At 42.1% G+C, this 25,848-nt stretch overlaps 1 protein-coding gene across 1 annotated transcript in view; it reads right to left on the bottom strand.

Moving 5' to 3' along the window:
* The window catches only part of ANKRD55 (ankyrin repeat domain 55), a 100,790-nt gene that overhangs the window by 12,653 nt on the left and 62,289 nt on the right, over window positions 1–25,848 (bottom strand). Inside the window, exons 6-8 of the mRNA XM_060007036.1 lie at window positions 19,714–19,842; window positions 7,839–8,023; window positions 2,113–2,280 (exon numbers count right to left, since the gene is read on the bottom strand). Of these exons, the coding sequence (XP_059863019.1) occupies window positions 2,113–2,280; window positions 7,839–8,023; window positions 19,714–19,842 (482 nt within the window). The remainder of the gene's footprint in view (window positions 1–2,112; window positions 2,281–7,838; window positions 8,024–19,713; window positions 19,843–25,848) is intronic.

Here is a 25,848-nt window from a genome sequence, read left to right as displayed (position 1 = left end):
GGGTCTCAAAGTATGGTCCACTGAACCTGGAGGTGAGGGCCCTGATAGTCTTCAGAAGTTTCATGAGGTTTAACCTATATTCATAATAATATCACTTCTCACCAGTGTTTGGGTTTTTTTTTTTTTTTTTTTTGCGGCGGAGCACAGGCTCCGGATGCACAGGCTCAGAGGCCATGGCTCACGGGCCCAGCCGCTTCGCGGCACGTGGGATCCTCCCGGACCGGGGCACGAACCCGTGTCCTCTGCATCGGCAGGCGGACTCTCAACCACTGCGCCACCAGGGAAGCCCCTCACCAGTGTTTTTTCCACTGGTCTGCTTTTTACACCAAGGGTGCAAGAGAGCAAGTGGGTGAAACTGTGGGCTCCTTGGCACAAATCAAGGTGGTAACAACAATAGACTTTCATTAAGAAAATTGTCATTAAACTTAATAATGTCCAGTAAATGTTATTAATTTTACTAAATATTGATCCTTGAGATACATTTTTTCGATAAAATAGGAAGTACTCATAAACAATTCTATATACTGAAGTACAATGGTTGTTCTGAGGTAAAACATTTGTGCCGTTGTTTGAGTTGCTAGCTGAACTAGACACTTTTTTCATGAAACATGATTTTTATGGCTTATAGGCAAGCTGTGGTTATTTGGAGTTGGGCATTTGATTTCTCAAAAATGAACAAAGTGAGCCTGTCATTTCAAGGTAAACAATTGACATTAATTGTTGCCAATGACAAAAATCTAGCTTTCAAGCAAAAATTAGAATTTTGGAAAATTTGTATGCACACTGTGAGCTTGACAGCTTCCTGATACATAGAGGCTTTTCTGATGAGATCAGTGGTGATATTAACAAATGTGATTTTTTTTCTGGTATTGTATAATGAAATGTACTATTTGGAAGATCTTCATAACTAAGTAAACCAATATTTTCCAAATGACCAATGCAAGATATTACAAAATCATGCATAGATGTAAGACACATTTAAAGTGCTAGAGAGATGAATGGATTTTAATGTAGCAGAATTCAAAAACTTCACTGATATGGTGACAGAGTCCACATTGCCACTAAGCTTTAGGAAACTACTACTTGTCAAGTTTTGGCGTAGTATCAAAGGAAAAGTATCCACAGTTATCTGAAAAGGTTCTTGAAATACTCCTCCCTTTTTCACCTACATATCTATGTGAGGCCAGATTGTTTTCATACACTTCAGTCAAAACAACCATATTGCAATGGATTGAATGCAGAAGCAGATGTGGGAATGCAGCTGTATTCTATTAAGCTTCTATAAAGATATCAAAGCGATTCAAAGAGCAAAGTAGAACAAAACTGCTCTTCTCATTACATTTTTTTTGGTTTGTTTTGAAGAATGGGTTATTTTTTAACTAAAAATATGGTATTAATATTAACTTGTAAATGTAATGGGTTATTACTTTAAATTAATAACAAAATATTTTTTCAAAAGTTTCTCAGTTTTAATTTCTAATGCCATAAATATTGATAGGTGTAACTCACATAAACAAAAGCTCTTTAGGGTCCTCCATAATTTTTGAAAGTGTAAAAGGGTCCTGAGAACAATAAGTTGGAGAAACGCTGATTTAGGCAAAAGAACAATTAAGGGTATATGGCATACTCTAGGGCCTGCGTGCCAGAACTACTGAGCCCGCGTGCTGCAACTACTGAAGCCCACACGCCTAGAACCCATGCTCCGCAACAAGAGAAGCCACCGCAGTGAGAAGCCCGCGCACCTCAACGAAGAGTTGTCCCCACTCGCTGCAACTACAGAAAGCCTACGCGCAGCAACGAAGACTCAGTGCAGCCAGAAATAAATAAATAAATAAATAAATAAATAAATAGTATATGGCATAAAGGGACGAGGAAAGGGAGAAGAAGGAAAGAAGAGATTAGAGTTCAGTGAATATTAGGCTGATGGATTCAGGCTTACTACTATCATTTTGCTCCACAGCGTCAAGGACATGTCATTACACGTTAGATAATGGCAAACACGATTATTAAGTTATTGCTGATTTTCTGCTAGTTTTGGCAGTTTAAACAATTTCATCCAATTTTATAAATCTTTGAAAGGAAGAAAAAATGAGTGCCTCTTGGTGCGCTCACCTGCTCTCTTGGGAGAGGAGCTTGACACAGGCCGTGTGACCGCAGTACAGGGCATAGGCCAGGGGTGTGCTCTCACTGATGTCTCGCAGGTTGCTGTCTATGCCCAGCTCCAGCAGTGACTGCACACAGTCTGCCTTTCCTGCAGCTGCAGCCCAGTGCAGAGGTGTCCTGGGGGACCACAGGGGAACAGCATAAGTGTCTGAGCACATGAATGGTACAGGTTACTTAGCTGGCAACAGCTCCTGCTTGAAGTTGGGTCATGGCAGGAAAGACTTGTTGCTATTTACAGTGTGGAAATGGTATGTATTAAATGGGGCTTCAGGATGATGGTGTATGTGTGTAAGGGCCTCTCCTCTAATTCTGATATTCTGTGGCCTTCCACCTGCTTTGGTCTTTCTGAGAATTTCCTAGAAGAGGAAGTAGTGGGTCAAAGGGTATGAACAATCATAAGGCTCTTTATACATAGTGCCAAACTGCGCAGTTCCAAAAAAACTGGCTCAATCTCTCCTCCTACTAGCTGTGTCCCTACTCCTTCCCAATATTGTATTATCACCATCTTTAAAGACTTTTGCCAACTTGGTAGGCAACATGGTACTTCAGTGTTGTTTTCTTCTGTATTTCTTTAATTAATAGTGGGGAAGAACTTTTGAAATATATGTTTATTTGCCATTTGAGTTTCTTCACTGAGATGATTCTTAATGCCCTATGCCCATTTTTCTATTAGATTATTAGTTTTTCTTACTAATTTATACGGGTTTTTAAAATATTTAAGGTATCAATTTTTTTCTAGGTTATGATTATGAAAACATTTTCTCTAATTTGTTACTTAGCTTTTAATTTTTTTTTTTTTTTTTTTTTGCGGTACGCGGGCCTCTCACTGTTGTGGCCTCTCCCGTTGCGGAGCACAGGCTCTGGACGTGCAGGCTCAGCAGCCATGGCTCACGGGCCCAGCCGCTCCACGGCATGTGGGGTCTTCCCGGACCAGGGCACGAACCTGCGTCCCCTGCATCGGCAGGCAGACTCTCAACCACTGCGCCACCAGGGAAGCCCTTAGCTTTTAATTTTTTAGTGATTTTCCATAAAAAATTTTAAGGAATAATCACATTTATTTACCTCTTCATTTTTGGTTTGTTTCATGATTTTATGTTTTAGAAAGTCCTTCATCAGCCAGAAGGTGGATGAATATTCATCAGTATTTAAACCTTGTTAAATGGCAAAACTATTATTTTCTTAAGGAAGAAAAAAAAAAGCCTGAGACTGGAAGAAAATATTTGCAAACTGCACATTCAACAAAGAATTTGTATTCAGAGTATGTAAAGTATTCCAAAACTGAATAAAAAAATACACACGCCAATTAAAATAAATTAGCAAAAGATCTGAACACTTTATCAAAGAAGATGCATAAATGGTAAATAAGCACATGAAAACGTGCTCAATAACATTTGTCATTAGAGAAATGCAAATTAAAACACAATGGGATACAACTACATATTTATTTAAATGGCTAAAATTAAGAAAAATAAAAAGAATGTATATATAGTATGTGTCTGTGTGTGTGTCTGTGTGTGTCTGTGTGTGTATAACTGAGTCACTGCTGTACAGCAGAGATTGGTACAACATTGTAAATCAACTATACTTCAATTAAAAAAAAAAATGGAAAAAAAAACCCCCCAAACCTGGCAATACCAAAGGCTGATGAAGATTCAGGGTAACCTGAACTTTTATACATTTTTGGTGGGAATACAAAATGGGAACAGTCACACCAGAAAATAGTTTGTCAGTTCCTTCTAAAGTTAAACATACTTACCATATGACCAAGCAATCTCACTTCTAGATATATAGCTAAAGAAATGAAAATTTATGTTCACACAAAAACTTATACACAAATGTTTATAGCAGCGTTATCCATAATTGCCTAAAACTGTAAACAACCCAATGTCCTTCAATGGGTGAATAGACAAACAATAGTTCATCCACAAAATTGAATCCTACTCAGCAATAAAAAGAACAGCCTACTGATATACAGAACATAGATGAATCTCAAGTCATTCTACCAAGTGAAATAAACCAATCTCAAAAGATTACATACTGTATATTTCCATTTATATAACATTCTGGAAAAGGCAAAACCCAAGAGACAGAACTAATCAGTGGTTGCCAGAGCTTAGAGATGGGGGAGGCCTTGACTACAAAAGGACAACCTGAGGTGATGCTGGAGGTGACAGAATTGTTTTGAATCTTGCTTGTGGTGGTTACATGAATCTATGCATGTGTTAAAATTCATAGAACTATACATCAAAAAAAAAAGTAAATTTTACTGAATGTAAATAAAAAGGAAACCAATATTTTCTTCTAGATTTATTTGGATTAAAAAAAAAAACTGCACGTGTGTCCGTATGTGTATTTTGATAGGTGTGGTGAGGCCTGGAGCCAGTCTGACCATTTTTCCAGTTACGTAGCCAACTTTTCTCAATACCATTTATTAGTGCAGTGGGATCATATTTTGAGATCCTGACCTATATATGTACTTTTCTACCCTTCCTCTTTCCTCATTTAAGGATATGGTTGATTTTATGCTCAACCTCAGGGGAGGGATATAGCAGGGTGGATAAGAGAAATAGTCAGTGTCTTTCTGTTTCCAAAAGCCAAGCCCAGAACTGAGAGCAGATTTGGAGTAAATTAGCTCCCCAGCTGTAGAAAGAACTATCAAGGCAGATGGGACAAGAAGGTGATAAGAACATAAAGGACCACTGGACCCAAGAGCAAAGGGGACCCAAACCTTGCTTCCTTGGCAGAGATGCTGGGAAATGGGTGGTGGGGGATGTCTGTGTGGTGCGCCTAGGCAGTGGGACCCTGGGAGGCTAAGGAGGGGCACAGTGAAAGAGGACATGTCTGTGAATGGGGTTTCTCGTGAAGAGAGTGGCTACTCTTCCTGTCAGTCACTCTGGGAAAGGATCAGTCCTGAGGCAGGAAAGGAGGGCATGGAAGGCCTCTTCTTGGCTTTACTCTGGGGCTTGACCGCTGGCAGAAGGCCATCCCTGGGAGAGCCAAGAGGTCTCTCAGACATGGAGGCAGCCTGCGGGCCGGGCATCTGTGAAGGGGCTTGGGTCTTAGTATTCGGAGAGTAGCCATGTCCACAGTGCGACCACAGTCCCCATGGTAAATCATGTCCTCTGTCAATCAAGCATCCTTTTCCTCATGTTATGATATGGGCAGAAATTTGAGAACCCTTAATAGGAGCGTATATTTTTTCAACACAGTTATCAATCACACTGCCTATTTGAACATGTAGCAGATATGATTCATTCCATTCTGTGTGAGTGAGGACTCCAAACAATATTTATTATGAAACAAGATGAGGCATCAGCCATATTATGCCTTCCTGCTTAGAGAATATATTGCCCATAAATTCAGTAGATGGAGGGCTGGATATCAATGGAGTCAGGTTTACCAACACGTGACAATTCTCTCTGGAGCATTGTGAAATACTCCTTCACAACAATTGCTAAGAGTGACTGTTTTAATTCTTCTGGCCATCAACATGGAAGAAGAAGTCCAGAAGGACACAGGGAAAAATATTATTTTGCAGAGAAACAGGAGAAGCATAGATAACTTCTAACTAATACACAGAGAGCCTTCGTGGGCAATATGTAGCATCCAATTTCAGGTTATCTAAGCTGTAGTTCCTTTCTTATCTCTAAGCTTCAGGATAGTCCTACAAACATAGCAGACTGGACTCAGCTATCACAGTGAGGAGCTGGAGAATCAGGGCCCATGATTCAGAAGAAATTCATCAGAGACAAGCAGTGGGCGATGAGGTGGTCTCTGAAGGGCAGGAGATGATGGGTACAAGAATGCAGTGTTGGCTGGAGTGTCAGAAGCCAAGGAACGATTTATGGAACACGCAAACATTCTCTAGATAATTCCCAGATATGTGTAAGTAGGAGAGTTTGATAAAAGACTCTCCCTCCTGAAAATAAATGACTTGGGTACTAAAGGAAAGTATGACCTCATAGACTGATGAAATTTGGGACATTTAAGCTACACAGGCTATTTATGAGTTATGTGTTCTGTGCCATCAGTCTTAGGCTAGTACCACCGTGTTTTAAATGTCATAGATTTATGATGTGTTTTAATATCTAGGAGGACTAGTTTCCCCATATTTTCCCTCATCCTCGTTTTTGTTTTTTTTAAATCATTGCCTTATTTTTCTTCTCTTTCCTCAAAAACTGTCTCTCCACTGGGGGAAAAAAAAAAAAAGAAGGAAAGCAAAGTCACAATTATTGCAAATGCGTTAAGTACTTAAACCTATGAAAATTTTGAAAAATTCTATACTAATACAAGCTTACAGTTTCAATGTGAAGGCACAGCTACACAATGCAGGATGCAGAAACTGAAACAAAATGAAGAGCAGGATTTGATTAGTGCATGCAACACATGAACTGAACTTTGGAGCAGGAACTAGACCTTTCTTGAGATTTTACTTCACTTTGAACCCTTGTAGGACCCAATCTTTTGCCTTTTCTTTCTGCCCTTGGTTTTTTCTTCTTCCCTGAGGCTGGGGGAAATAAATTTTCTCTGCTAAGCATGTGATAATGCAAAGTGGGAAATACTCTATTCAGCGCTGGTTCTACAAGTATTTTGAAGTAGGCAAACTGTTTTCTAGCCCTCTTTTCCTAGATGTGTTCTTTTCTTCTCTTTTTGGATCATTCACCTTTTCTCCTCATGTAACTAAGTCCTATTACTTTCTTACCTGCTCAAGTTCAACATCTGCTCTTAGGAAAAGGTCTACTTTCAATGATTTATACCTTAATTTTAATTAAAGTCATCATGTTAACCATCTCCAGCTTCTGAGACTTACTGGAACCCAAGAATTTTTTCCCCCTGTGTTATAAGGATTTCAGATATCAGGAAGTAGGAAGCGCTTCTTGGGGCATCTAAAATCATGATAAGTAGATGGCTAGATTTGCACTTCAATAGAAAAAGGTAAACAAAACTATACGTGGTGTACAAGCCTTATACTCATTTTCAATAGTCTTATTTGTTGTTATATTATTCTTATATTTCCATTGAGTCTATGCCTAACTGAAAGAAAGGTTAGATACACATAGTAATTGAAAAGTTCTAACAGTTGATTATGGATGAAGGGCATGTAGGTAAAAAGCTCTGTTTAGAAGTCAAGGGTACAAGTTTTCAGTTAGTTGCTAAATACCTCTGAGGCAAGTCTCTTTACCTTTCTGGACTCAGCTTCCTTTTCTATGCAAATACATCTTTAATTACTGAAGAAACCCAAAGCAGAACCCTGATAAGGTCACATCTAGTTCTGAACACAAAGCCTCTATTATGCTCTTCTCTGGATAACAAGAGCTTGTTGACTTTATGACATAATCCAGGAACAAAGGAAAAGAATTAAGACTTACTGTTAAAAACAAAAAGCGCCTATAGCAGGAAGCTGATATACAGAAGGCCTTCTGAGAACACTGAGAACGGTTAGCAAAAAGTGGAAAGTCTGACAGTACTGTACAGTCATGGTGTTTCTCTTCATAACAATGATTTTTCCTGCCCTGACTAAAATAGAGCAGCTTTTATTGTCACAAGCACATGTATAAATATTACTGGCAGTAAGGCTATAGTCATACAGGATAACTCCTTAAACATCTTCTTTGAGATTAAAATTTGGAAAAGATGACTGGTAGTTCCCCACATTTCTGAGTTGCCATGGATACCTGTCGTCCACATCCAGAGCCTGCAGGTTGCACTCAGGGAATCTTGCCAGCTCGTTGATGATGTCACTGAAACCTGCTGCTGCGGCGATGTGCACACACGTCTTCCCACTCTCATCGTCGTAGTTGATTATGGACGGACCCTGGTGATGGCTCAGAATGATGGAACACAGAATTCTATTTCCACTCTGGAAAACAGAGTCAAAGAAAGCTCATTAGGTACAATCCAGTGCTCTTCCCTCTCTATGCAAATTAAGATAAAAATTCAAAGCAAAAAAATTCAAAACAACAAAAAAATAAAATTCATTTTATCAAACCCACAAACAAATTTCCACTTGTCTCAAGTCACTGCAGGGATTTTTGTCTCCTGTAGGAGCTAAATTGTCTTCCATAATCAGTGAACTAAGGAGGACTTAAATACAGGTGTAATTGACTGACATCAGAGCTAGCACAATGGGTGGGCCACCTAGATGACTTCCTCATTAAATATATTCGTTTTGTTTCCCCTACTTGCTGTAGAGGTTAACCCCTGAGAAGCTGGCAGAGTTAATTTTAATGTTAACAAAATGACTATGATGAGTACTGACTAGTGACATAATGATGATCAGAATGATCTGGTAATGGTCAAATTGCTATAAATTGCATGTAATCTAATTGTCAAAAATCCTTTGTGAAAAGAAGTGGGTCATAATTTAGTAGCTAATCGATAAAAAGAAATAAAAACAAATAAGTATGAAAAGGAAAGAATTTTAGGCAACCATCTAAACGGGGTTCTTCTTTCTGTGTAGGTGTATAATAAGTTTTTATCTTATCTTTTTTTTTTTTTTTGGCTCTGTGGGTCTTCATTGCCGTGCATGGGCTTTCTCTAGTTTCCGTGAGCGGGGGCTACTCTTCCTTGCAGTGCAGTACGTGGGCTTCTCATTGCGGTGGCTTCTCTTGTTGCAGAGCATGGTCTCTAGGGTGCACAGGCTTCAGTAGTTGTGGCGCACGGGCTTAGTTGCTCTGTGGCATGTGGGACCTCCCAGGGCCAGGGATCGAACCCATGTCCCCTGCATTGGCAGGCGGATTCTCAACCACTGCACCACCAGGGAAGCCCTTATCTCATCTTTGAAGGGAGGCTACTCTACACTCTTTTTAGTAACCTGTCCCAGCCTTAAAAGTCACCAGCTCTTTCTTGAGAGTGTCCTACATCTCTTCAGCTTGAACAAATAAGTAAGTAAATGCTGTGCATGTTATCTTTCATTGGACTGAAAAATACAAAAAACACTGCATAAGCATTTGCAATTTTAGATGACAATAAATCCTCAATGGCCAGTAAATTCTAGTTTTATCTCACACAGTGGAAAAGTCTTATCTTTCAGATTTCTCCTGATATCTGTGTAAAGATTATAAAACAGTCCAAATAATTCATCAGCATTTTAATTTTCTCAGTGAATCTATAGAGACACTGCATCTCCACGCAGCAGGTCTTACGGGAAGAATGGAGGTCTCTAGGAGGCGTGAGGAGCAGGTTACAGAAATGGCAGAGACATGCTCTAGTTCTGGGGGCCAGGAGCCAGGTCACGTGCCAGGCTCAGGGTCCTGGGCAGAAAGAGTGTTGAACATTTTTTTTTTTTTTAGCATCTTTATTGGAGTATAATTGCTTTACAATGGTGTGTTAGTTTCTGCTTTATAACAAAGTGAATCAGCTGAGAGTGTTGAACTTTTTTAAAACTGCAATTCTAATACATTCCAAGTGCTATTCCACAGCCACCTCCTAATAAATTTTCCCATGTAACATTTCTTTTGGCATTCCTCCCACTTTATTATCCCAGTTTATTTGACCCCAGGGCTGTCTTTTAGAACCTCTGAGTCAGTTTGCACAATTCTGTGGAACAGCACCCTTTCATTTTTGCTTTTCCTCTTCCTTTCCCTCCCCTCTCCCTGTTTGCACTGAGGACTCTCTGGATATCCCGTTACTCAGCGTGGCTTCACAGGGAACCATTACACAGTGAACCCTCGAGTGTGCTCCCACTGTATCAGGGGACCGCAGCTGATACAAGTTCTGCAACCTCTTGCAGGACCAAAGGCTCAGGGCACTCAAAGCTCTCAACTTTGAGCCCCAGCAAGAGTGCTGAGTGGGTTTTAAATGTTACAACCAGGGCCAGCTACATAATTTATGGGGCCCAGGGGAAATGTGGAGGCCCCTGCTCACATGGCAGAGGAATAATGTATTCCCTTCTTCTATGGTGTCTCTCTGGACCTGTCATTGCGATTTTTATTTGCTATTTAGTGTCACACTCCCTTGGGCTGGACATTCTCACGGTGATTGCAAACCCTCACAGGTGCCTAGGGCCCCATCTTGCAACTCAGCACATGCTCAATCCTGACACTCCCTGAGTCTGTGCCCAGACCCCTGCCAGGGGACTAAGGAGCTGGGGCCTGAGCATCTGTCCCAGGGCAGCAGGGAGGTGGGACTGTGTGAGCTGAGGCTCCAGTGTCCTATTAGACTTAACATACAAAACACAGATTCAACGACAGAATTACTGAGAATTTTCAGATGGCCACAGAGCATTATACCCGGAGCACAGAGCTCCCTGCTGAGTGTGGGGCATCTGTGGCTTTACTGGTCACACACCCATAAAGTGGGCCCTGCCTGCAACCTTTTTCCTTTTTTCCTTCTCACCTTCCCCCTTACATCCTCTTTCTCCCTCCATTCTTCCTTTGTCTCACAATGACTTTTAAATAATTCAGATCAATGACTTTAGTTCTATGGCATGCCTGTCATCAAAAGGTGGCTACAGTGAACACATCTAAGCTTTCATGCCTGCTTTATCAGCTTTTCTAAGGTTCTTTCACCTGATGTTACGTAAACATATTTTGAGGGGTCTGAAATACGGTATATTTAAAACAATCAAGAGACCCCTCTCCCCTTTTAAGAAGCACTAGCCATTGGAGAAGGAAAACAGAAGCAAAAAAGAGTGTCCACTCAATGAATTGATTTTGTTTATGGTTTCCTGGAAGAGCAAAGGAATTCAGGTTGCCACAGTGATTCAAACAGCAAAACATTCTGTCACGGTTCTCCTTCTGTGTGGGATGGAGTGTCAAGCACAGATGGAAAAAACAAAACTTACTTCTTACACACTGTCTTCCCCTCTCCTTGCCTGACCCACAGAGGAGCCATTCTGGAAGCAGCCAGCTGAGATAGAGGCTGCGGCCCAGCACATCTCAGTGGGCCTCTTCTGAGTTCCTGACCAGACAGTCCCAGACAGCATTTCCCTTGCAAGCTGGAGTCTTACATGGTTTTTCTGAATAAGAGAAATTCCACCCCCTTACACTTTTCCTCCAAAATGCCTTTTGTCCTGAATCTTCCAGACAATTCCTTTGTCTCTAAACCTGGCCCTTACTTACAGCATTGTCATTGCCTTTTTTTTTTTTCTTTGTAAGAATAGCCTCCCAGGAGTAATGGTGATAGCAATGTTTACTGAGTGAACGTTCTGTGCCCAGCACTGCATTTCCACGTTCTAACTCATTTAATCCTGACAACAACTTCATGAGGTCGGTACTCTTATCATCCCCATATCGTAGAGGAGAAATTGGAGGCACAGAGGGATTAAGTTGCCACTGTCACAGCCAAGAGGTGGCAAAGCCAGGACTGTCTGCAGAGCCCTTGTATTTCACCACTACACCATTTTCTCTCCAGTTAAAAGTACGGTCTATTTATTTGATCCTGCATGTTCATATGGGAGGAATTTAAGCGAAAACTGCTGTTGGGATCAGCAACATCAGTAGCAATGAAGTGCGTCTTGCCAACTGAGACCTTCTTCCAACATTAGGTGCTTTCAAAACCTTTCCTAGGAGGGTTGCCACGGTGCACCCTCACAAGAATTTGAGAGAGCCCTGGAGAGTATTAGTTTGTGAGCTGAGTCCCTGGCTCAGTGGTCTCCTGGTAACAGCATTCCCTTCTTGGCAAAATGGGCTGAGTGTCAGTCAAAGGGAGTCTCCAGGCCTGGGAAGCCTTGGTCACAGACACCAGGAAGCACCAGGAGAGAAGAAATGGGATGCTGCCCAGAAGGGCCCTTAGGAAGAATGGAGAGTGGGTTTCTGTTTGGTGGGAATATCATTCAACAGGGGAAGCATATTGTATAGATATTATGGAGCTCTAGAAATCTACACTGGGTGGCCAAATGAGATTGTGGATTTACTTATTTTTGCTGCATTTTTGTTCTTTTCGTCCATGGGTAATCCATAAAGTGCCTTCATGTACTCTGAAAACTGCTGTGAACTACCGAGTCCTAGTCATTTTCTCTTTATACCTCATGAGGGAGGGGAATTCGCAAGAAGCCTTGCCAAGAAGGAAGTTGAATTAACGTACAGGAATTTTGCTACAGGAGACTGAGAAAAAACAAGATTCCAGTCTCTTGATCGTAGACTCTTATTCATTTATTTATTTATTTTTGGCTGCGTTGGGTCTTCGTTGCTGCACACGGGCTTTCTCTAGTTGCGGCGAGCAGGGTCTACTCTTTGTTGCGGTGAGCGGGCTTCTCACTGCGGTGGAGCACGGACTCTTATTCATTTATTTATTTATTTTTGGCTGCGTTGGGTCTTCGTTGCTGCACACGGGCTTTCTCTAGTTGCGGCGAGCGGGGTCTACTCTTTGTTGCGGTGAGCGGGCTTCTCACTGCGGTGGAGCACGGGCTCTAGGCTGCGGGCTTCAGTACTTGTGGCACGCGGGCTCAGTAGTTGTGGCTTGCAGGCTGCAGAGCTCAGGCTCAGTAGTTGTGGCGCACGGGCTTAGTTGCTCTGAGGCAGGTGGGATCTTCCCGGACCAGGGCTCGAACCTGTGTCCCCTGCATTGGTAGGCGGATTCTTAACCACTGCGCCACCAGGGAAGTCCCGACTGTAGACTCTTTTTATTCTAGGTGATCTCCCAAGGAGTCTTAACGCAAGATTCAGGACTAGTTGTTTATTTGTTAATGTGTTGGCAGCATTAATTCTATGGTGGGTTCTTCAGGGAGGGAACTCCAATCTCCATCCTTCTCTTGGAGGTAGGGGTCTGTTTGTCACATGACAGTGACTGTACAAAGCAGACGTAAGGGTTTTAGGTCACATGGCCCTTTTAAAGGGCTGGGTGGTTTTGTGCTATGAGAACACTGGCCAGTAAGTTCAGCTGGAGCCAGATGTGTTAGACTGGAATGGAGCTGGAGGGGAAGTTTTACTAGTTTGTATAGCGTGAACACTTGAGAGTTGAGGGTTTGGGGCTAACTAGAGGACAAAGGGGCCCAATATCCTGGCATGGAGTCAGGACCATCTTCATGGTTAGCCCCTTTGGACCCAGGCTTTCTGCTTGGCCTGACTCCAGAGGCTGCTGTATCCCAAAGCCTGGGGCTGACTCTCCTGGAGAGCTAGTGGAAGTTAGAAATGGGGGGGTGGGGCAGTGAGGCATGGTGACCCTCAGCTGCTGAACTACTTCATTTCACAGGTGCTCTAATGATTAATATGGAAAAGCCCCCCATGAAACCTCCTTCCCTGCTGTGTTAGTGTGTAGACAGCGTCTAGCTTCTGCTTCTAGCTGTCTGGCAAGGTGACAGTCTCTAGGACATCTCTGCATTGCCCTTGCCACACCTATGACTGGGAATCTTTCTGCTGAAATGGAGTCTAGCAAAGAGTAACTCATAATAAATATTTGCTGAACAATGCATAAATAAATAAAAACAAGCCTTACCAACTATGGGCAAAGCCAAACGAAATAGAACGTTACTCATCCTTTTCTTAGCTTCCCTTTCTTTTTCTCACTATCTCCCGCCTTTCACTCTCTTTTCGCTTCTTTCCTCACTTATGTTTACTCCTAGGTGAGTTCCTGTCTCTTCTCTGTCTACCTCATCCCCTTCTTCTCTGCAACCAAGCACTGGGGAGCTGACACATGCAGGCCACTTTAACTTAGGCTACCCTTCAAGACAGCTCAGTCTTTGCTCCCAGGGTAATGGGGTTGATTTCATAAATTTGACTTTCTCTTTGTTTACTCTGGGCTTTCTGTGGGCGTGGGGTGTGTTTGGGTAATGATAACCTCCCTGTGCACTAGTTTCACCACCTGTGAACTGAGGGGTTGGACTAAATGACTTGTGTGGTCCTTTCCAGTTCTAAGGCTCTTCCATCTGTGAACTGGATCCACTGGTCTATGGCATTTGTAATTATCCTTTGGCACTCTGAATATATTTAAAGTATACTTACAGGATTTTGATACAGTTCAAACAGTTGACCACAGATCTTGGCCACCACGGGAAGGAGGAGGATTCCATGCTGGACCAAATCAGTCTCAGGCACTGGGGTTGATGGTTATATTCAAGAGCTCCAAGGGTATGTGTATGTGTATAATTTCCTTAACCACATAACCACATACTGAATGAACAAACATGAAATAGTTTTATATTACTGCAGTTCTTTTCTTTCTAACCTCCCTTGAAAAATGCACTGAAAGAAGAGTACTGCTGAGGAAGATTCCAGATAAACACATTTTCTAGGTTTAGCAGGAAGGAGCTAGAGGTGAGATTTGAGGGGCAGTAGATACTTGCCCTTCTCACTGACCTGCCATCATATCTATCCTAGAATTCCAATCATTAGAAAAAACTCCTTGATACTAAGCCACATGGACTAAGGCACGTGGACTTCCCTGGTGGTGCACTGGTTAAGGCAGCTGCCAATGCAGGGGACACAGGTTCGATCCCTGGTCTGGGAAGATTCCACACGCGGCAGAACAACCAAGCCCATGCGCCACAACTACTGAGCCTGTGCTCTAGAGCCCGCGAGCCACAACTCCCGAGCCTGTGCACCACAACTACTGAAGCCCATGTGCCTAGATCCCGTGCTCTGCAGCAAGAGAAGTCACCACAACGAGAAGCCTGTGCACCGCAACGAAGAGTATCCCCCGCTTGCCACAACTAGAGAAAGCCCACACGCAGCAACAAAGACCCAATGCAGCCAAAAAAAAAAAAAAAAAAAAAAAAAAAAAAAAAAAAATACTAAGGTATTGCATTCCTAGAAGTTTTGATTAAGCTGAAAATGGTATTTCACAAAAAGAATCCAATAAGCCACTATTCCCACTGGTTTGGGATGGATAAGCTTATTGAACTGAATTCAGTGAACACCTTTTTGGTGTTCACAAAGATCTGTTCTGGATCTTGAAAGACATCTGGATGAGTAAGGCACACTGCCCTTAAGCACATAGTCTAGAAGAGGAGACATAGGCACCCCACTGATTGTAACACCAGTAATAGAAGTAAGGAAGTGCTAGACGGAGGGAAAAATTCTGAAAGGGAGCTCAACGAAGAGGGTGAACTTAGTTGGGCCTTGAGAAATAAGGAAGAACAAGTATAAATTCTGCAGTTAGAAGGGATGATGCAGGGATTGCAAGAAGAAAGAAGTATTTCACCAAAAGGGAAGCGCATGACCAAGGGGAAGACAGGATGAATCTTTACGATGTACTGAGGAGATTACTATTATTCTAGTATGGTTGGAGTAGAGCCTATATGGCTTGAAGAGGAAAGGGCAGGGAGTGGGGTGGGTTGCAGAGAGCTTGTTCATGGCAGTAAGTGCAAGTCAAGGAGTTTGTTCTTTACCAGAAAATGGCACTTGGTGAAGGTTTTTGAGCCAAGAACCAGCAGTGACCATAATTGTTTTGTTGTAGTAACAGTTACATTAGTACATTCCTTTGTGATTTGTAGAAAGAGCACTTGGTGCAATGTGAGAATAGATTGGAGAAGGAAAGGGCTGAAAGTAGGAATACAGATACTGAAACTGTTCAGGTGCGAGACAGGGGAAGCTTGATCTAAGACACTGATGGTAGGTGTACTAAATTGTCTCCATTTGTTCTTCCCGGTTAACTCTCCATCTTTTTTCATCCTGCTTTTCATCCTTTAGCATGTATGAACTGCATCAAATGGGCCCTTTGCCCTTTGGCTTCTGGTTGGGATTGGCCAGTGAGTGGTACTGACGGAAGATGGATGTAGGAGGAAAGAGCGATTGGGGCATTTATCCTCCAGTTCCCTCCCTGCTAGGCCACAGTTTGACCGTTCCATCAAAGTCTACAGTTTCAGTCCTAGGCCCTTTCCTACAGCTACAGCTTTTGCTGTGTCTTAGTAACTGCTCCCTCCCATGCCCTCCCAGATGCCCTAATGGCAACCTGCTGTTGTGTGTAAATAGCCTCTTTATGAATCTATGCTCAAATAATCCCATCCGAGTGGGTTGTTTCCTGCTGGGGCCCCGATCTATACAGTGGGGATAGAAAGGAGTACACAGAGATGTGAGGCCTGAGGAGGTGGAATCCAGAGGTCTTGATAACCAATTACACATGAAGGATGATAAGGAAGCAGTGTCCATGGGCCACATGATGGCCTTTGGCTTGGGCTACGGGTGGATGGGAATGTGACGGGAAGGAGAGATCACGGATTCAGTTTGAACATGCTGAGTTTGACGTGTCCATGGGAAATTATGGGAAGATGCCTGGTAGAGCTGGAAATGTGAGTTTAACGTTCAAGAGAGGTCAGGGCTGGATTTTGATCTGAGGAAATTCTGAGTAGAATGATAGTCGAAGCCTTAGGAACCGATGGGCTTTCTGAGGAAAGGAGAATGAGAAAAAGATTAACGACTAAATTTCTGCAGTGTTGAGGAGTGAGAGGAAGATGAGTCCGAGAGATACCTGTGTAGAGTCCTGATAAGCTAGTGTCATCACAGATAGGCAAGAACATGCCCCGAAGGGCTGAGATTCCATCAAGGGAGACTGGATGCAGATAGGGACAGAGTTCTGCTCAGTGTTAGCCCAGAGAGAGCCATGCAATCTGGTCTCCTGGGCAGATGGGGGAGGTGAACAAGGGCAATGGGCCCACAGGAGGGCACCACCAGCTACCAAGGGACCCAAGAAATGGGGGCAGAAGTGAAACTTAGTTTACTTTTTGGGCCCAATGTTTCAAATCTTTACTGCTTTGGTTGCCTGGGTCAAATACAGAAGCTTTATTAGTTCAAAGTGCTATAGCTTTAAATATGGTCTCATATAGTTGAAGAGAAAAGCAGGAAGTTCAGTGAAAGGAATTAATGACAATGGGAAATAGACTCATTTATGTGGAAAAACTTTATGAGGAACACAGTGCTGGCCCTGAGTTATAAATGAAGAAGAAGGCTAACGGTGGCAAGTATAATCCCGGTTGCAGCTGACATTTGGAATTACCCTCAGTCTTCTTCGCATAGTTAAGGGCAGAACACACCACTTCTGAATTTTACTGCTAACCGCAGGGGAGGAAGACGGTGTACAGTTCCTCCAGAGTGTGATTCTTAACCTTTTGGCGAGGGTGGGGGGTAGTTACAGATCCTCATTGAAGAGTTGAAGAAACTGTGAACACCTTCCTCAGAAAATTGTATGCTAACTCCTCACACATAAGCACATGCAATATTACCTAAAATTGTAGGGGTCCTAGAAGGAACCTGTCTTCTAAATCTTTCTCCCCACAATGCCAGATGCAGAATAGGTGCTCATGAAATTTTTTTTTCTCATGAAATATTTATTAAGCTATTGAGTCCATAAATGTGTGAGGCATTAAGCTTATTATATAAAATCATGGTCAAAATGTAAATATCTTAGGTAGGAGTAGCTAAGGTTTTAGAACCCATTAATACGAATTCATTTATCACAGTGGTTTTCAACCCCAGGTGGACATTACAATCTCCTGGAGGAAGGGAAAACTTTAAAAATTACTGACACCCAGGCTCCACCCCAGACAAACTGACTGAAAAACTAAGGGTGTGAGGCTTGGGTATCAGTTTTGCCTAAAAGCTCTTCAGATGATTCTAATGTGCAGACAGGACTGAAATCAACGTAGCAGGTTAAAAGCTATAACATTTAGTAAAGAGAAAGAACGCAGTATGTAGGTGTGGGTATGATAACTAAGCTTTCATGGAGGAAATTGGGAGCCATCATAAAAACGATAATCTCTTCCAGTTACAAAGAATATTACACATCACTGTCATGCGCATGGTCTCATTCATGCCCCAGAGATACACCTACAGTTAAGCCAAGCAGATTTAGGTGACTCTTCAGAACAAAGCCAGGTCTGTTAATGCAAACTCAGATCTTCTGAGTTGGGCACATTTTTCTTTGGATTTTGCCAAATTGCCTCTTGGAAGATCAAAACAAGGGTTCCCACCCATGGAGAGCCCAACCCAGAAGGGGTCTGGAGTGGGGTCTGGGAACCTGTTGTTTTACAAGCACTGCTGATGATTCGATTGCAAAGCCATCTCCCAAGCAGCAGCTCTAAACTGGGCTGTGGTAGAGGAAGGTGGAGCAGAGGAGGTATATCAGTCAGAATTACCCGGGGAGATTTTTAAAATGCACATGCATGAGCCCCATCCCAGATCTGTGAAATCAGAGAACAGGGGCGATGGGAGTGAATATACAGAAAATGCTTGATTCTGATACCACTCTCACCTTAGTTGAGAGCCAACACATGTGGGATAAATCTTGGCTGCCCAGCCAGGCTGCCCTGGGGCCACTGCTCCAATGGTGACCCCTGACCAGCCAGAGGACTGGGCTCTGGGCAGGGACTGGCACGAGCGCAGCTGATTAGATACTGAAAGTATGGAGGAGGGTGCTAAGGGCAGGTGAGGATGACAAAAACATGCTTTGTTCACTTCACAGCTTTGCAGGGCTGGCCCTGCTACAGGGTAACTGAAGCCAAATTTGTAGGAACAAAAACAGAGTAGTTTCCAAATCACTTCTGTTTTGCCCTTATCTCAGGCACACATGCCAACCCTGAAAGTGCCAGGTGCCCTTCTCTGCTGTGTGTGGCATGTGAAAACACCTGAGTGAAACCACCATCAGGGCGTGCAGAATCACAGGGATCCTGGCAGCAGTTCCGCAAGGGTGCCCTTATTGGGCTGATAGAAATAAACAGTGGGGATGTCTAGGTTAGGCATGAAAAGACAGAATGGGCTAGCAAGTTTGTTGAAAGGATGCATAGTATCGCTCTCCTCTCAAGGACAGAATAGATAACTCTTAGTTAATAATTCCCTTTGAATGATTTCCTTAGAAGACACTTCAATAAATGTTAGCTATGGTCATTCTTTCACCTTAGTCTCAGTTTTCCCCTCTTTGGGTTTTGTGTTTTTTTTAAATTTTTGGCTGCACTGCACCGCACAGCATGTGGAACCCCAGACCAGGGATCAAACCTGTACCCCCTGCATTAGAAGGTGGAGTCTCAACCACTGGACCACCGGGAAGTCCCAGTTTTCCCCACCTTGGACTGTAGATTTCTGATTTCTCTGGCCATGTGTACTGATACAGACTCCCTTTTGGGATAGTGAGGTAGGATTATGAGCCACAATTTTCACTGGTCAGAGTACCACTGTTCAGGGTCACCTGGAATTACTCTGCTTCAGAGGATTTGGAAGGAAGAAGACAGTCATGGTCCAAAGACTTTGAAGGGACTTTCCTAATAATTCTTTGAAGGGTTATCCTGGTACACTGTGAGCCAGCAGCAATCATTGAGATGGAGAAAGAGAGAGTGAGAGAGGGGTGTGTGTGTGTGTGTGTGTGTGTGTGTGTGTGTGTGTGTAACAGCCGAGGTGGGTGATATTCTGTAACTCCTCCCCCTCTTTACCTTGGCAGGATTTCTTCTCAGCAACTGATGCACCCAAATCCTCCAAAGTGACAGGTTTGCTGTTGCTGCTCTGGATATGAATGAAGGGAAGAGGGCAGCATGTATCTTACTTGCTCTGTTGTACATATAAAGTCCATATCAATGCTGGGACTGTACCTTTGAAAATTCCATCTTTCAGGTCTGACATACTCAGAATTGTTAACATTGCTTTACATCATTTATACTTGAGACAAGCCCACTGGCTAACTTCTCACCTGCACAGCCCAGTGGAGAGCCGTTTTAAAGTCTTTATCCACAAGGGTGGGGTCTGCCCCCTTCTTCAGCAGCATTTGGGTGTGTTGAGGCCGGTTGTGGAAAGTTGCCCAGTGGAGTGGTGTCATTCCCTACAAAACCACAATCAGAGGGACACAGATGAGCACAGGATATCAGGAAGGAAAACGGAGCACACTTTCTCCTCAGGCCTGAGGGCATCACCAGATGTGCTGGTTGCTGCCTGTCAGTTCATTCGTTCCTTGAGCCATTCATTCAACAGATACTTATTTGGCTTCTACTTGGTGCCAGGGAAACAGGTGTTAAGGACACTACAGTGAATAAGATAAATAAGATCCTGTCCTCGTGGGAATTACACTGTGGTAGAGGAAGATAGATAATAAATAAATGCATGCAAACAATCAAAAGGATTTTCCAGATTGTTGAATGCTATAAAGTGGTTGAGAGTTCGTGCCCCAGTCCGGGAAGATCCCACATGCCGCGGAGTGGCTGGGCCCGTGAACCTGTCTATTTTACTACGGTATCCCCAGGGACTGAACCAAGGCTAAATAAACAGCTGTTGAATGAATGAATGAAAGAATGAATGAATAGGGAGAGGAGTAGAAAGATGTGAGATGAGGTTGGAGAGAGGCAGGGCTGATCCTGGGGGCGTGGGATGGGGAATACCCTGCATAAGGCCTTTGGATTTTATTCTAAACTCAATAGAAAGACAGTGGGGGATTTTAAGCAGATGTTGACATGATCTGATTTACATTGTTTAGAAGAAATCACTCTGTGGCAGCTTGGAGAACAGATCTGGATGAGTCAATCTGGTGATCCCACCTTCTTTCAGAGCTTAAGGTCACACACTATAGGCATCATTTAATAATAAGATAAGCTTTTCTGGGAAACATTTGCCAAAAAGAACCAGTATTATTTGGGAGTGTACTACGAAAAGATGGCCTCTTCTCCTTGACGATGGCTCTCAATAATATGAAATGTATCTAAAATGGTTCTAGATTAAGATGCCTGGTAAAGGGAGCAGAGGACGTAGGTAGCTTTCTCTTTTTGGAGCTGTCTCTGCAGGTAACATAAAGATAATGTCACCGCCTTGCCCTTCTCTGCTCATCCAAGATGAGCTGAGTGGAGAAGATGGGCCTCAGCCTAGCTAGGAGTGCAGAACTAATATTATTCCAGAATTAATATGTATTGATCTAGAGATCTTTATGAGTTCTTATGTATATCATCTCACTTAATCCTCCAAACAGCTTTTTGGATTTAGCATTGTGGTGAAGTCCACTATGTGCTCACCAAACTCTACTTCCTCTCCCTCCAGGGCGCATAGTCAGTCTACACTCCCCAGCCTCCCAGCAGATACATGTAGCCACGAGACTGAGTCCTGAACATTGCAGTGTGGACAGAAAGGATGGAAGGATGGAAGCCCCTACCCCTCCAAGGTCTGTCTAGAAAACAAAACCTATGTTGTCTTTGACATAGTTTCTTCTCCTCACCTGACAATGAAATGTGGAGGAGGACAAGGCTCAAGAATGTGCTGGAATCATGTAATTAATCAACTCAGGACCCTGACTGATGAGGTAGGACAGGGTCACCTCATCAACCAGCACTGGGCTATGAAGCAAGCAGGAATATTAAGCTTTTATTATGTCAGGCCACTGAGATTTTATAGCAGTTGGCCAACTCTGACAGGTGCCACTGTCCTTCCCATTTTGTGGAAGAGGAAGCTAAGCCCTAGGGAAGTTTACAAGTCTATGATCGAGCTGAATCTAGGGTGTGATGTTTGTGGGGCTGTGAGATTAGAATGTTAACCCCCCTTGACCAGTTCCATATTCTAAACCATTACATTATGGTCTGCTTTCAAGTTTCAAGTGTCACATAACACTGAGCCTCCAGATACTCTTAAGGATATTTCAAGAAATTGGTTCCATATGGAAAAGAATGCTGGTCTAAAAACAGTGGAATGTCTTGTTCTTATTCCAACAGCTGAATGTTACTTTGGGTTCAGAATAGCTCAAAGCATTTCAATGGGTCCTCTTCATTTTTTAATTTGACCCACTGGAATTAGACATCTGGACTCCAAGGAATCAGATTCTTTTTACTGTGCAAGGATTATTCCCAGTGCTGAGTCCCATGTGCTTCAGAATCATTGGCTTCCTTATGAAGTGCCACCTGTATCCAGGGTTAAAGACATTGGAGACAATTTTGAAGTCACTGGGGTGTTAAGCTCCAAGAAGGCAGGGCCCTTGTCTGCCTGTCTGAATCCCTGGAGCCTAGAACAGTGCCAGGCACATTGTGGATGCTAAGCAAAGGCTTATTAAATGACTGAGTGACTTCTTACTGTTCTTGATTGAATTTTTTGCTTTTGTAAAATTTGGCTTTGCTTTCTAAAATCATTCACAGAAGAAAGACAGAACATGACTTCTTTATAGAAAATGAACTTGTCTGATACGATCATTGTTACCAACTGTTCAATTGAAACCTGTTAGAATTCTTGATGAGCGCTCCAAATGAGGTAGATGGCAATCACTATATGCAGAGATATAGATTTAGCAATATGAGAATTCAGTGTGAAATTGTGAATTAAACTGTCATTATGCACTGTTAATCCTTGTCTCCTAAATATAGCTTCTAGGCTTTAAGAGTTATTCTCTTAAAACAACAACCACCCCTCCCCAACCCACTGCTAGAAAAAACAAAACAAAACAAAACAAGAACAACCCTCCCCACCTCCTGCATGCTATGGTAAATGGTGGGGAGGGGCACTACCATTTTTCATATACCTACTTGGTGCCAAGAACTTTATTCACTTCACTGAATCTTTACAACAATCCTAAGAGATAGATATTTTTAGACCCATTTTACAGGTGAGGAAACTGAAACACAGGTTAAATAGTGGGTTGGCCAAAAAGTTCGTTTGGGCTACAGACAAACCCAAATGAACTTTTTGGCCAGCCCAATAATTTCTCTAAGGCCACTGACTGGGTACAAGGCAAAGGTGGGATTCAAATCCAGGTCTCTCCAACTCTGGAGGAAAATGCTCGTTCCACACATCAAGCTAGTAGACTTTCAATTTTGGAAATGAGCTCAGCCGCTGGACAATTTTTTTCTTTGTGCTTTTAGCTAGATTCAGGGTCTTCTCACTGTCTAGAATGGTGATTCTCAGTAGCATAAGGGTTGCCACCCTTTACTATTATTTGTTTCGTTTGGCATCACCTCTAGTTTTCTTCTAAAAGTGCAGCTGGCAAATATTTATTTTTGTAAGGTATTGAAATATACATATTCTCCCCCCACTCCTCCCCTACCCTGGAATTTGGGATCAGTGTTATAATAACTGTTGATCCTCTGAGTGGCCCCAAATCAAGACGTGAAACACTCCATTACTTCTCTAAATAATAATATGTTATATAATATAAATTTGTATATTTATATTACAATACAAACAGGTTTCAAACATTCACTCAAGTCAAGGGAAACTTCCTGTTGCTATTTTTTTCAATTGGGCTAATGAGAAATACAAATACATCCTCTTAGTAATATGAAAACCAAAACTTTTAGAATCAGCTCAAGCACAGCCCTTTGTATTGCACAACACACTTTGTTTAGGAACTTTTTCCTACAACTGCCTCCTCCTTCCTTCAGCTTCTATAACACAGCTAACACATCTTAGTTGTGTTATGTTAGGACTCTGGTGGCCATTTAAGGGTCAGACTTCAGGCTTGGCAATTGGCATTTGCACTGAGCTGTGATAGGGACTAAGATTAGCTGTGATGCACTTAAAGGCAGAGGCTGTGGCTCATTCACTGTGATATGCCCAAGTACACATTAGGTGTTCAAGAAGTGTTCATAGGAAGAATTAATTAGTGAATTGCAGGTTATCCAGGATTCCTTGAATTCATGGGGAGTGTAAGATACTAGAGTCTGTCGAACGCAAGCCAGCCACCTGCGTCCAAACTGTGAGGCTCCTCATTGCGTCAACTGGGCCTTCAAAGAATCTAAGGGCTGAAAATCTAGGAGCTACCTGAAGATATATTACAACAAACACCCAGATGACTCTTGTGACAGTAGAATTCCACTTTCTTGAAAAAGAAGGAGTATTGTCTCAAACAGTGAAGAGTAACTTACATTCATTTAAGAACACAGCTCTCTAGAATGTTTTGGAGGGAAATGTTAAGTTTTGGTTGACTTAGGCTCCATCTTGAGATAGCTGATAGGACTGTGTGTGGTGACTGCTGGGTGCATAGCGGGGCTGTTTTGGAACACACTCTTGTACAGATGAGTAATTCTGTGCCTTGAGCCTGTGCCACCAACATTTCAGTTAAGGGCTTTCAAGTCCTATTAGCTTCTCAGACCTTTTTTCTTTTTTTCCAAAACCACTGTAACTTTTATGTTTTATGAAGCAGAAATCTGATGAAGTGCTTAGCAGTTTTCACATTTCAGAACTGCACTTTTAGACCAGCTCTTGCAGACGCCGAAAGACACAGAGAGAGAATATGTGATGTGGCTGGGTGCTTGGTTCACCCCTCGCCTTGGTGCACTGGGGGCAGAATTTTAGCAGGTGTTTGAAAGATCAGCAAAACAATTCTAGATCATCTGAAAGATCTAGAATTTCACAGAAGTCCAGTTTGGCTCTGTTTGACATTTTAATATCCACACATTAGTAATGTTGTGATTACCTCTCACAAAAGTTATAGAGGGTCTTCTGTGTACAAAAGATTGGAATAAATGATGTACTTTAAAAGATTCTTAAAAAACCTAGATGGTTAGCAGTGCTGTAATGAAAGCCATTTTCTTCAAATTTATTTGGGAAAAAACTTACAATTACAGATCACAAAGATTAGTAGTGCATTAGCAAAAAAGCCTTGCATATTAATATTGCAAATTTGTTCTTTAAAATAGTTTGATATCTGTTATTCAGTATAATTTTTTTAAATTCTATGTATTTTATTTTATGTAATTTCAAACATTTTTCTGAGACGGGATCCATAGGCTTCCCCAACATACCAGATGTGTCCATGTCATGAAAATGGACAAGGACCCCTGCCCTAGAATCTACAGTACATTTTTGAAGATCTAGAAAAATATAAAATCTTAATTTTTTGAGAGGAGATTTTGGAAATAATTAAAAGTCACCTGGAGTCAAGCCTGGTTAATAAAATGGGTCACTGAGTTGGGTCAACAAAACAAAGAGAGAAAAGGCCAATAAAATAAAATTATATGACTTTTTCTTGAATTTAATAATGTAATTATTTATCTAAACATGTATTTTTGGGGGGACTCTACTATGTGCAAGTTACTGAACTAGATTCTAGGGACACAAAGATAAAAAATACTGCCCCTAGAAAATTATGGGGAAAGGAGGGTTGGGGGAGAGAGGAAAGTGAGGGCTCCTAAGTAGTAGTGACTCTACTCCATTTGTTAAGGTGTTCATTTTTAGGATAAAAATTCTGGTTCATTAAAATTTTTTTGCTTTATTATTTTACCTTTTGCCAACTGTAAAATAAAAAGATTTCTAGCGTCCGGGACTATTTCTACTGATTTTGCCTTTATAGTGCACAGTCTCTGCTTATGCTTGTATCTTAGGAATGTTGTAAGTGGATTTTAGTGCTAAGAACTATATCCAAAGATTCACATCTGTTTTTGCAACTTGGATTTATTTTCTGAGAGCGCTGTTGTAATGGAAGTTTGGATTGTCAAGCCACTCACAAAAATCTACTTATATCAGAATGCGCATTTAATATAGGATCAACAATCTATCTTAAATACCATGCATAACAGGGCTTTTCTGGATAAATGCATTCAAAGTTCTAACCCAGAGGCCAACATTTCATAGCCAGTCTTGATGAGGTGCTCTTCCTGTCAAAGCTAAAATGAAAGCAGGAGAGGTTAGGTTGAGGAATTTAGCAACTTAACGCTCTGTAGCTGCAACAGACAAGCCTCTCTCTTTGTCAGTGATTCCCCTGAGGACCAGAAGAACAAAGGCACAAAGGACAATCTGACCCATCTGACCCATCTTGCCTTTCCCACAGTGTTAAACTTTACAGTGTGAATAGCTTCTAAATAAGTCACTTTATAACTAAGCAGTGTGGTTAATGAAACAGGAAAAACAAACATCACTGGAATGA

This window comes from Delphinus delphis, chromosome 3 (assembly GCF_949987515.2).
Source record: "Delphinus delphis chromosome 3, mDelDel1.2, whole genome shotgun sequence".
NCBI classification, from domain to species: Eukaryota; Metazoa; Chordata; class Mammalia; order Artiodactyla; family Delphinidae; genus Delphinus; species Delphinus delphis.
This window is presented reverse-complemented; position numbering and strand designations above follow the sequence as displayed.